At 36.9% G+C, this 13,515-nt stretch overlaps 1 protein-coding gene across 1 annotated transcript in view; it reads right to left on the bottom strand.

Moving 5' to 3' along the window:
- Positions 1 to 1,593: 1,593 nt before the first annotated feature.
- Positions 1,594 to 13,515, bottom strand: part of LOC135771654 (uncharacterized) — a 28,159-nt gene continuing 16,237 nt past the window's right edge. The window contains exons 5-7 of the mRNA XM_073815482.1: positions 8,281 to 8,373; positions 7,985 to 8,194; positions 1,594 to 5,031 (exon numbers count right to left, since the gene is read on the bottom strand). Coding sequence (XP_073671583.1) covers positions 3,955 to 5,031; positions 7,985 to 8,194; positions 8,281 to 8,373 — 1,380 coding nt within the window. The 3' untranslated portion in view covers positions 1,594 to 3,954. The remainder of the gene's footprint in view (positions 5,032 to 7,984; positions 8,195 to 8,280; positions 8,374 to 13,515) is intronic.

Here is a 13,515-nt window from a genome sequence, read left to right as displayed (position 1 = left end):
CTGTGTTTTCATATAATTCTACTAAATACTAACTGAAGTGTGTGTGCGTGTCATCTCCACAATAAAGTTATGGTTCAGCTCTTTAAAACGAGGGATTTACATGCAGATCAGCATTCACGAGAAGAAATTATATCAAACTGGACTAAAGCAGATATCAGGTAGCTTGTCACTATCCACAATGAAGCACAGATCATTCAGTAGCATTAAAGAAAATCACATTACGTGCTCGTATAAACAAAAATGTGAAAATCATTCAGCTCTCCAAAACAGGGGTTTTAAATGCACATTAACCATCACAATGAGAAATGTCTGCAAACAAATCATTGGCAGTGTGATGGACAGTATACTTTACATAGATTTTCAATGGAGGGTTCAGAAAGCTCTCTGACTAAATTTCAAATATCTTAAACAAAGTTTCTGAAGATGAACGGAGATCTTACAGGTTTGGAAAGACATGAGGGTGAGTCATTAATTACATTATTTTTATTTCTGAGTGAACTATCCCTTTATTAAAGGCCATCCATTAGGCCATAAATAGCTTAAAAAAAGTACAGGGTACGTTCTTCCTAGGTTATAAAATATAACTAAAAAATAACCTACATGGAACGTTAACGTTTTTGTGTCCCGGGAACCATATGGGAATGTTAGGGGAACGTTCTGTTTTTGCTGGGCTCCCGGTTTCCATCAAAATATCAAACAAAAAAAATAGTTCTTAAGACAATCTGAGCACTTTGGTGTTTAGAACGACACAGGGGTAAGTGATTTATGATCAAATTAGCATTTTGGTGTAAACAAACCCTTTAAGCATACGTGCCTGATAAGTTTAAAAAATATCCTAAACTAAAATGTCCTAAACTTTTAGTACTTAGTATTTTTTGGACTTTTGATTAGTGAGTTTGTGACAAAGCAGGTGCTCACATGACAGTTAAAAATGTTAAAAACACAACAATAATTAAGGAGACATACCTGATGGAATCAAATCATCATCTTCCTCAGTGCGATCTTCCTCTTCTGTGGGTTCAGTTTTGATTTCTGTGGGTTCAGTTTTAATTTCTGTGGGTTCAGTTTTAATCTTCATCATGAGGTTCATGCAGTCGATGAGTTTAACTGAACACATCTTCAGTTTGGTCTGCAGGATCTGCTGCTGTTCTCCAGCGTTACAGACAGAATCCAGAGACTCTGTGGAGGTTTGATCCTCCTGTAAGCTCTGTTTACTGTCACACACTGTAGTGTCCTGCGTGTCTCAACGCTTAAATACACAGAGACAAGACTCTGTTTACACTCAATGAAACACGCAAGAAAGAAAAACACTGAGGATACACAAACACACAACGCTCTTTCTTTCTTTCTTTAGTGAGTTTATCTGCGGACAAAAAAAGCTGCAGCGCCTCCTGCTGTACTGGAGAGAGTAGACGCTCACTGCTTTACAATGGATTTAGCAAAAGTATGCGTCTCAATTATGGCCAGAAATCATCACAGACTGTTGTATAAAGTAATGACTAAATGAAAAGAAGGGATGGGAAAATAATTGCTGAAGAATAAAGACAGAACATTAAGCTTTTAAAGTCACAAAGATAGGACATCGTAGTTGAAAAAAGATTAAGATCAGATTAAAAATACAAACACAAACGTTTTTACAACGTTATATTTTCATTGTATTAAGGTAATGTTTTGTATGTCATTGTGTCATAATGCAATTGTAATTTTAAAAACCACACCCCAAATAAAAACAAAATGCCCGGTAGGCCCTCTGCCCAACGACCAGTCCTGCCTACCATTATAAAACAAAACACTATTAATAAAGCTGAGATACATTTAAACCAATGTATACACTGGTTGTATTTTGGTATGGTCATGACGTTCTTTAAACGTCTTATTCCAACATTATGATTAGTTATTAAACAAAAGGTCTCACAAATGTTGCATTTTAGTCTGGTTTTGTTTTCATAGTGAGCAGATGTGATATTTAAGTTTTTTGACTGCTTAAAGAAAATGAACCAAAAAGGTATTTTAAAGAACGTTTTTAAATTTAGGGAGTAGTTTTTATGTTGTGCTGCAACATAATCTAATTACAACCAAAATACAACGTTGTGTAAAGTTGTAAAAACGTTTTTTGTTTGTATTCTTTATCTGATCATAGTCTTTTTCCTGTTTTTCTGTTGATCTTTATGTCTTTAAAAGCTTGATGTTTTCTCTTTATTTTCTTTCTTTACCACATTTTCCCCTCCCCTTGTTTTTATTGTGTCATTACTTTATACAATAGCTTGTGATGATTTCTGGCCATACTAGTATGAGGACATGATAGTGGACAATATTTTGGATGAGAGGACATTTTATTTTAACAGTTTTTGCGTTCTCTTGTGTTGGAAACTTTTTTAGTGAAGACCAGAAGACTTTGATTTCCTCGAACTGTTTATTGCAGAAAGTGATTTTTAAATCAGAGCAGAGCCCAAGCCCAAGTCTGACTTACAGCCCTACATTGCATTTGAAATGGATTATTCTCCATAAAACTAAAACTAAGTCTCGTTATGTTTTTAACAATACCCACTGAAAATAGCGCGAGGATGCGTAACAGCATGGTTTTGTGACATTTTTAAACTTTTAGTCATAATATAGATGTGAAGCACTGACCATTAGCATGCTACACTTGGTACTTTAGCAGGTTGAAATACATATTAGGCTTTATACTTCCTGCCGAACTGCGCGATCCGATCATGAAATCAAATTACTATAGTGACGCGAAAGTGACTGGGGAGCAGACTGGTGTGGCGCCACAAGCGAGTGATAGCAAAGTACCGCGAGAGAGACTCCAGTTATCACATGGAGAAATCTGCTTTGAATCGCTCTCGCGGTACTTTGACATCACGAAGAGGTCTGCTTAGCGCCAAATGAAGGCGAACCTGCAGTGTAGCTGCTCACGCGACACTGTAAACAAACAGTCCATGTGGAGATGTGAGCGAGTGGAGCAGTGCTGCTTTACAACGCACACATGTGAGTAAACAACATTTAAATCATCAGTCCAGTTTATTGCTTTATCTGGAGGTAAGGCTCCAAATGCAATAAAAAAGCCCGTGATTATATCCTGATGGTTTTTAGCTGCCTTCAGTTCCTCTGCATGTTTGCTTGTGCTTCACAGTGTTAAACTTCCCATCTCTTTGTTCATATATCTACGTTCAAGATGTATATGATCTTAATCTTCTGTTTGGTTTGGGTGTCTAATATTAGGCTACATGATGGTCTTGTAATAATAAGTATAAGCCTATTTTCATTTTAAGACAATGCTTATATTATAGCCTATGCATGCAATGACTATGCAAATGAGAGTAACTTCATGGTCATCTTAAATGTGTATTAATTAAAAACATTTACACCATTAAATTACACATGGTAATGTTATCAATAGTTGTCAGATAATAGCTATTGAAAGAGTGAATAGTTTTTCTCCTTCAATGCATGTGTTAGCCACAGATTGAAGATTGTAAACAGTTAATTTAATTTTAATTAACAGTTGAGTAACTTTTGTCCCTGAGTTAGATGTTGATTAACACTAAACCAGTCCAAAAATCAACCCATTGGCTCTAAACATTCAGTTTATGTGTTTATGAGTACACTTTCAGAATGCTCTTAGTTACATGAAGATCCATACTGTATGCATCTGTGAGTGTGGTGGTGCTGAGGTGTCACGCTAGGATGAGTGAGCATAAGGGTGAGAGGGAAAAATCACAGTATACTCACTACAAAAATCTAGACTACACCACTGACCCCACGGGAACCCTGTTGAAAGAGAAAGTATTTTTCTGCAATATTGGTCATAATTTGATTATTTGTTCTTACTATTAACGCAGGTTTTTTAACAATATTTAAAACTTTATACGTTAAAACTTTTTGGTGTCATAACCGTATTAATGTCACTGGTATTTACAAAGTTTGACTGTTAATAAACTCTTCCCAGTGTTAAGGTTTTTCTCCAGTGTGAACTCTCTGATGGGATTTTAAGTGACCTGACTGAGAAAAAGTCTTGTCACACTGAGAGCATTTGAAAGGTTTTTCACCTGTATGAAGTCTCTTGTGCTTTAGTAATGTAGACCCTTGACTAAAACTCTTCTCACAAACACTACAGTGATAAGGTTTCTCCCCAGTATGAACTCTTTCATGGGTTTTTAAGCTACTCGAACAAGTAAACATCTTGTCACACTGAGAGCATTTGAAAGGTTTTTCACCTGTATGAATTCTCTTGTGCTTTAGTAATGAAGCCTTTACACTAAAACTCTTCCCACAGACACTACAGTGATAAGGTTTCTCTCCAGTATGAACTCTCTCATGAACTCTTAAATTAGATGAACTAGTGAAGCTCTTTCCACAGTGCGAGCAGGCGTAAGGTTTCTCTCCAGTGTGAACTCTCTGATGGATTATTAGCTGATATTTATGACAGAAACGTTTCTCACAGTGTGAACACTGATAGAGTTTCTCTTTAAAGTTAATATTCTGGTGTTTTTTTAATAAACATGAATCCCTAAAGGTTTTTCCACATTCACTGCACTGATACGGTCTCTCATTGGTGTGTAAAAACACATGAGTCTTCAGATTATATTTACAGCTAAATCTCTTCTCACAGTGAGGACACTTGTAAGGTTTTTCTCCTGTGTGAACTCTCTGATGAACTTGAAGATTTTGTTTGGTTCTGAAGTAATTTCCACACTCAGTGCAGTAGAAAGGCTTTTCATCACTGTGTGTCCTCATGTGATCATTTAGATCAGAGGAAGAGACACAAATCCTCCCACACTGCTCACAGTGAAACTGCTTCTTCTTCTTCTTCTCTCTGTGGTCTTCTGAATGAAGTTTCTTCTCTTGTAAGGTAGTAAAGCTGATCTCAGATCTGCTGAAGAGTTTCTGTTCTGTGTGTTTTCTCTCATGTCTCTCTAAAAGTCTCTGTGAGCTGAATGTCTTTCCACAGGTGATGCAGGAAAGAGTTTGTGCTGTCAGTCGCTCTTTTGATGTTGATGACGTTATTTCTATATCCAAACATGAATCACTCTTCACATCTGAAAGAAACATGAAACAATTAAATTGTCTTTTCACTCTTATTTACACAAAGAAGGATGAAGAATTGAGATTCTGTATCTTTTTCTAGATTCACACATATAGACAGAAGACAGGTGTCAGTCCTGTTATTACAGCTGGGTCATTGTTAGTGATGGGATATTTAAAGCGAGGGTTCGGAGCGTGTGTCTAGAATAAATGGATATGGGTGTGTGATATGACGATATCGTGAACGATTAAACTGTCTCCACTATCCTCTTTTTCGGAAACATCATTGTATCCGTGCCTACATCAAGTACGTGACAAGGGGGCGTGCTACACGAAGGCGAGGTGTACCTTTTTTCCGCGTTTGGCGCACGTGTCCGCGGAGCTTTCAAAGTATTGACCGTGTTTCGACACATACGCAATAAAAATTATTGTTTAATTAAATTATTACTCTACCAGGCCATCAGGGCATCACTGATGTGCAACATTTACAGTAAATAAAAAAAATTAGGATAAGTGAAAAGTAGACGATCTACCATTGCAAACAATTTTTTAGAACAAACAAAAAACAGGAATCAAACATTAGGGTGACGAAAATGCTCCACAACTTTTTGTTCTTGGAAGAAATAAAAATAAAAGAAGAGAAAACGACAGTGAGTGTGCTTACATGCACAGTCTTACGCCAATTATGCTTAATAAACTGATAACAAGTGGGGTCATGTAAACACGTAAAACAGTTTTCCTTTATCGGGAAAAGCCCATAAACGACGCAAGCAAAAACCGATCGGCAGAGGTAGTTTTTTTGCTCATAACGCCGATTTCGCGTGGCATGTAAACACCTTAACCGGCTTTCTCACGGTTTTGTCCATGTGCGCATGTCTCCCTGAAAGATAAACGTTAAAGTAACGTATAAAAGTCTCCGCTCGACTAAAGCAGTTGGCAGAGAAACTGTTAAAATAGAAGCTCATGTTACATTTACAGGTTCTGCAGACCCGAGAAGAGATACAACAATATAGCTTTAGACAGATATATGCCGTCTGCTTTTTGATCAACTATTATGTACTATAGGTGGTGAAGTCACTGCCAGCGAGAAAACTTCTTGAATTCTTCAAGTCCCATGTAAACGGAGTTGTCTGCATTAGTGCTGTGTTCAAAATATCGTTACGACGATACATCATCATGGACGCCTGACGATGCGCTCGATACAGCACCTTGTATATCGATTCGGATGCACTTTTGAAAGTAACATGACGAATTGCTGTTATATAATATAATCTGATTTCTATTAAATAGTATTAACTCTGACTGCATGTTTATAGATATATTAATAGATATAGAATAATTAAATGAGAGACAAATATAATGCCTAGAGTAGGCTAAGACACTATCTTTGTAAAACTGTTTTAAAAAACACAAGTACTAACTCTGAGATTTTAAGTATTTCTATGAGTTACCCCAAAAGCTAATAAATGAATGGCAAAAACACAACTGTTACAACACTGCTTATTCAATATACAATAGACAGATAATTATAATAATAATAATAATGTTACTAAACTGAACAAAAATGTAATTCAAAATAGTCTTGTATCGTGATGTGCATCCTATCGGGACACGTATCGTATCGGGAAATTGTTGGCGATACACAGCCCTAGTCTGCATAGCCGGTTTATTGATTTGCATGTAAACGCATGAAAACATTTTTCTATAATAAGCAGATTTTTGATAGTAATCCGCCTATGCTGTGCATGTAAACGCACTCAGTGTTTGTGCAAATGCTGTCTATTTCCTTTGTGTAATTGTTTGTAGTGGAGTGTCCTGTAAAGACTCTCAGAGATAAAAAGCATGTAATACTACTCTATAGGTACTCCAGATTAACATCAGAAATGCAGAAACAGCGTGTGTTACGTGAGCTTTAAAATATGACTTGATATGACAAAAATTATATTTCAAGGAAATATTCTTACAGTAATTCAAAGATGCACAAATAATTCCATATATTATTTCCTGTTTAAGAGCACGACCTTCATTATTTCCTGGGGAATTTTGAAACTAACTGAAGTCAGTTGGTAAATGGTAAATGGACTGCATTTATATAGCGCTTTTAACAGACCTATGGCCATCCAAAGCGCTGTACATGTTGCCTCACATTCACCCATTCACTCACACATTCATACACCGACGGCGGTGTCAGCCATGCAAGGCGCCATCCAGCTCGTCGGGAGCAGCTGGGGTTAGGTGCCTTGCTCAAGGACACCTCGACACTTGGTCCAGTGGAGCCGGGGATCGAACCACCAACCTTCCGGTTTGTAGACAACCTACATGAACCACTGAGCCACTGCCGCCCACAACACAGTTGGACAGAAAGAAGCCTCCCGAACTTCATCAAAAATATCTACAAATGTGTTGTCAAGACAATCGGAGCACTTGGGGGTTTAGAACGACACAGAGGTGAGTGATTTATGATCAAATTATCATTTTAGGGTGAACCAACCCTTTAAGCCTACATACCTGTTGCTCAATAAGTATTAAAGATATCCTAAACTCAGCAAGTTTGTGACTGAAAACCCAAAATAGGTGCTCCCAGTTAAAAACACAATAATTAAGGAGACATACCTGATGGAATAAAGTCATCATCTTCATCAGTGCGATCTTCCTCTTCTGTGGGTTCAGTTTTGATTTCGGTGGGTTCAGTTTTGATTTCGGTGGGTTCAGTTTTGATTTCTGTGGGTTCACTTTTGATTTCTGTGGGTTCAGTTTTCATTTCTGTGGGTTCAGTTTTGATTTCTGTGGGTTCAGTATTAATCTTCATCATGAGGTTCTTGCAGTCGATGAGTTTAACTGAACACATCTTCCGTGTGGTCTGCAGGATCTGCTGCTGTTCTCCAGCATTACAGACAGAATCCAGAGACTCTGTGGAGGTTTGATCCTCCTGTAAGCTCTGTTTACTGTCACACACTGTAGTGTCCTGAGTGTCTGTGGGCTTTGACTCAGTATAACAGAGTAAAGTCAGACTGAGCTCGGAGTCCTGTGTGTGTCTGGATTTCTCTTCAGAGAGTTTAGAGTCCAGCAGTGGCTGTGGTGTGCGGCTCTGATCTCTGCTCATCCACACTGAATCCAGACTCCCATCATCAGTCACATACACTGAAGATTCACAACAATCCACATCCTGACAACACAACACACACAGACAGTAAGATTAGAAATGATTTGATGTTGTCTGATTCAGGTAAATGATGTTTAAGCTGTACAAACCTCTCGATTCATTTCTAAATCTCCTCTTGACCTCAGCTCTGTCTCCAGTAACGCCACCTCTTTTTTAGCTGATAGATTTTTGCTTAAATTTCGCTTAAATACACAGAGACAAGACTCTGTTTAAACTCAATGAAACACGCAAGAGAGGAAAACACTGAGGATACACAAACACATCACACGCGCGCTCTTTCTTCTTCTTCTTCTTCTTCTGTAATTTTATGGCGGTTGGCAAACCAGCTTATGGTGCACTACCGCCACCTACTAAACTGGAGTGGGGAGCACCGATATACAAGGAAAGGCGAGAGTAAAGGGAAAAAAAACAAAAACAACAAAAAAAACAACTAAATTATGCCATATAACCCTATTTCTTTAAAAAAATTTATAATGACTCTATATCTCTTCCATTGCTCTAAACTACATTCCAAAAAGCTTTGTAAATTACAAGTTATTATGTCCAATTTTTCCATTTCCTGAAACATTGATATTCTTTAATTTTCATACTGTTGACAAATAAATAAAATATGCTCTATTGTCTCTGTTTGATCACAATATCTGCATTTACCAGTTGCGTGCTTTCCTATTTTAAAAAGGGAATTATTTAGTCCAGAATGTCCTATTCGAAGACGTGAAATAATAATATCTTCTTTTCTGTTTTTAAATGCACCTCTTCCATTTCCTACAAGTTGTTGAATACTATTAAGATGTCTGCCCTTGATATCAGTATTCCATGCTTCCTGCCATTTATTACGAGTATGTTCTTTCACTTTAGCCTGGACATCTTTTTTACTAAGAGCCACTTACTTGTATGTCAACATTCTCCTGATTTAGAGCTAGCTTAGCTAGTTTGTCAGTCACTTCATTAGCCTCCACTCCCACGTGAGCAGGGACCCACAGAAACATAATAAGACTTGAATTACTATTTCTCAGTAAGCTTGCAAGAATATCATAAATAATATCTTGCCTAGTTGATTTTAGACCACTTGCAAGGCTTGAAAGTGCTGCATATGAATCAGAACAGATGATTGCTAACCTAGGTTTTACATCCTCCACCCAATGAAGTGCTACCAGAAAGGCAATAAGTTCTGCTGTATACACAGATACATGAGCAGTTATTCTTTTGCTAATATTACATTGAAATGTAGGGATATGCACTGCAGAGGCAGTTCTTCCAGTGGCTGGATCTTTAGAACCATCTGTATATATATGCAACCATGATGTATAGCTTTGATCTAAATACTGCTGTGCAATCATGTTCTTGGGAGTATCTTTGTCCTTGTTTATTTGCTTTTGAATTTGAAAATCAACTATTGGCATTGGAAATATCCATGGTGGAATATTGGATAAAGTCACTGTAGGGCTAACTTCATATCCATCAATACCACCTTCCATTGCTTCCCCATTAGCAGTCCATCCAAAGCTTTTAATATTCTTATTCCCATGTTCCCAGCATTCTTTCATTACTCCTTTTACTGGATGATTTTCTTTATGCCCTTTTACATTAATCCAGTAATTCATTCTAAGCTTATATCTTCGCAGGAAAAGAGGAGCTTCTCCAAGTTCTACCTGCAAGGCTGCAATGGGAGATGATTTGAAGGCACCACAACAAATTCTTAGAGCTTTACTCTGTATTGTTTCAATCTTTTTAAGTAAGGTTTCAGATGTAAATCCATAGATAATACTTCCATAATCCAGACTTGACCTAATTAATGTACAGTATATTAGTTTCAGTGATATTCTGCAAGCTTCCCATTCAACTCCTGATAAACATCGTAATATATTAACTCCTGTTTTACATTTCTCTATTAACTTTTTTGCATGAGTTGCAAAAGTCAGTCTTTGATCCATCCATACTCCAAGGTATTTAATTACTGAAACTTGCTCCAGGTCTTGTTTGTACAATTTCAATTTAACAACTGGTATTTGTTTCTTTTTTGTAAAACAAATAACTTGTGTTTTAGGTACTGACAACCTGAAACCCCAATTATTTGCCCATGCTTCAACAGCTTCCACTGACTCTTGTAACTTTTTTGACACACAATTAATGTTACGTCCTCTTTTTCAAATTGCCCCATCAATGCCCGTCCTATATCACCTTTAATATTATTAAAAACATCATTTATCATTATATTAAATAACACTGGACTACATACACTTCCTTGAGGTGTCCCATTATCTATCTTATACGTCTTAGAATACTCTACTCCTACCCTGACTTGAATTGTTCTTTCAAAGAGAAAGTCCATAATCCAGTTATACATCTTCCCTCCAATTCCCATGCACTTAAGTTTTATTAGTAGCCCCTCCTTCCAAAGCATATCATATGCCTTCTCAATGTCAAAAAGAACCCCAACCAGAACTTCTTTATTTACTTGAGCTTTCCTTATATCAGCTTCCAGGCTTAACACAGCGTCCATTGTATTCCGCCCTGCCCGAAATCCACTTTGATATGGTGACATAAGTCCATTATTTTCCAAAACATAGTTTAGCCTGTAAATAATCATTTTTCCATCAGTTTACACATATTGGAAGTCAAAGCAATTGGTCTATATCCAATCGGGTTTGATTTATCTTTACCCGGTTTGCCTATTGGAATTATTATTCCATGTTTCCATGAGGATGGAAGCTTTCCCTCATTCCAAATCCTATTGAACAGACTTAATATAATTTTCAAGGATCTATCAGTCAGATGCTCGATCATTATATAACACACATATATAACACACATAGTCTTTACCAGGAGATGTATGTTTAACTCCCCCTAGAGCCCGTTTTAATTCATATAAAGTATCTCCAGAGGCATTCCTTTTTGTCATCACATCTGGGTGCTGATTCTTATTCTGATCTCTTAGTCTTTTAGCTTCCTCTGAAACATTATCATCACTATGAACTCTTACAAATACTTTAGCCAACATTTCAGCTTTTTCAATATCATTCACTGCTATTATTCCTTCATCATTTTTTAAGACTGGAATAGCTTGGTTTTTATATATTCCACCCATTTTTCTTATTGTCCCCCACACTTCACTTATATCAACATCTTCTCCTATTGTACTACACCAGTCTGTCCAGTATTTCTTTTTCGCAGCCCGAATTGTCCTTCTGACTTCAGCTTGTGCTTTCTTATATTTGATGAAATCATCAAATAAGTATGTTCTTTTAATCTTTCTAAATGCTTTATTTCTGTCCTTTACAGCTATACTGCATTTTTCTGTCCACCAGGGAACTGATTTTCTCTTTCTACTTTGTCCCTTTCTTCCTATTACATTATCAGCTATATCATACAATACTTTACAAATCCTTTCGTTAAATTCTTCCACTTCTTCCATTGATTCTGGTTCTATTGCTGTAAGTCCTATCTCACTTAAAAATGAATATGCTTCCCAATTAGCCTTTTTAAATCTCCATCCTGGAGCAGGCTTCAAATTTTGTTCTGCCACACTCATCCCTACCTTAAGAATTATAATATAGTGATCACTTCCCATACTATTGTCTTCGCACACATCCCACTCACACATCCTTGCTAGCCCTTCTGACACCAATGTTAAATCTATAGCTGATCCAATTCCCCTTACCAAATCAATTCTTATGTTTCTACCATCGTTTAGGCAAACCAGTGCATGACTATCTATGATTTCTTCTATAACTTCCCCATTATGATCATCATTAATACTTCCCCATAATGTATTATGCGCATTAAAAGAGCATTTCACCCATAGAAACATTAATCTTTATTGAAAGTGTGTCATATTTGTAGTCGAAATGTAACATACATTTAGAATTTGGTGCCTATTTCACAGAGAAAAGGGGTGTTTGTGGTCTCACTCCCTCAACAAAGATATTGAACTTCCTTCTTTCAATGATGCAAAATGATGATTTTTACATCATTGAAAGAAGGAAGTGCAACACTGAAATCTGTATTTCTCCTGTCTCAGCGGCAACTGTGAAAATTTTTCATGACCATTCAAAAACATGTCTGGGGTTCTAACTATACAAAGCTTAATGCAAATGGGTGAAGTGTCCCTTTAAAATCTCCACACCAAATAATTTTATATCCTAATCTTGCCCCAATAACCTCTTCCAAATCCTTATTTAATCTTTCGCACGGATTGTAAAAATTAATAACTCTAATACTCTCTTTTTCTGCAAATATATCAATAACTACCAATTCATAATCTTCAAACTCATTAATAACTCTGTATTGTACCTTATTTTGAATAAAAGTGGCCACTCCACCCCCATTTCCTGCTCTTCTATCTTTCCTTACTACACTATACCCTTGTAAAACAAAATTTAAATGAGATTTTAACCAAGTTTCTTGAATGCATATTATATGTGGTTTCTTATCCAATTGATCTATGTATTGTTTAAATTCGAGCCCATTTGCAATAAGACTTCTAGCATTCCATTGCAAAACTGTTAAAACCATTGACTTACGTACTTCTACCTGGAGTTTGAGTGATTGTTGGAATTTTCAGTTTATCATTTATTTTTTCCACAGTCACTCCATCTACATTTAAGTATTTCTCTGCTGCCCTTATAATGATCTTAATTCTTTCTGTTCTGCTTTCTGTTTGCGCTGAACAGTTTATCACTTCAGCCATAAATGAAACAAACTCCATTTTCCCAACTTCCAGTTTATCCTCATTTACCTTTCTCTGAACCAGTACGTTCCTATGCAATTCATGATTTTTGTTCACTCCCTGTGTCTGCTCAATTTGCTTTACCTTCTGTATAGCCTCAGCATATGTCATACCCTCATGTATCCTAACATTTTGTACTTTTACCGCATGCTTGTGAGCACTACATCCCCCAAATCCAGCACTATGCTCACCACCACAATTGCAACACTTAGCCTTTGCTCCTTCATCACATTTACCATATTCATGGTTTCCCCCACATCTCGCACATCGTAGATTGCCTCTGCAAACCGCACTAACGTGCCCATACTTTTGACTCTTGAAACATCTTAGGGGAGGTGGAACATATGGTCTTACCGGGTAGGGGTAACTTATGTAGCCTAATTTAACCCTGTCTGGCATTCTTTCCTGATCAAACTGTAGCATGACCGACATACTATCAGTTCTTTCTTTATTTTTAACATACTGAAGCCTCTTCACTCCAATAACTTTTCCTCCTTCAATGCAGCTTTTAATTGCATCAGTAGATACATCAGTTGGGATTCCAGTTATCACACCTTTTACCCAAGGTTTCCTATTGTACACTGTGCATGATACC

Source organism: Paramisgurnus dabryanus, chromosome 8 (genome assembly GCF_030506205.2).
Source record: "Paramisgurnus dabryanus chromosome 8, PD_genome_1.1, whole genome shotgun sequence".
Lineage (NCBI taxonomy): Eukaryota > Metazoa > Chordata > Actinopteri > Cypriniformes > Cobitidae > Paramisgurnus > Paramisgurnus dabryanus.
The sequence above is the reverse complement of the archived record's forward strand: the minus strand, read 5'-3'. Positions and strand labels throughout refer to the sequence as shown.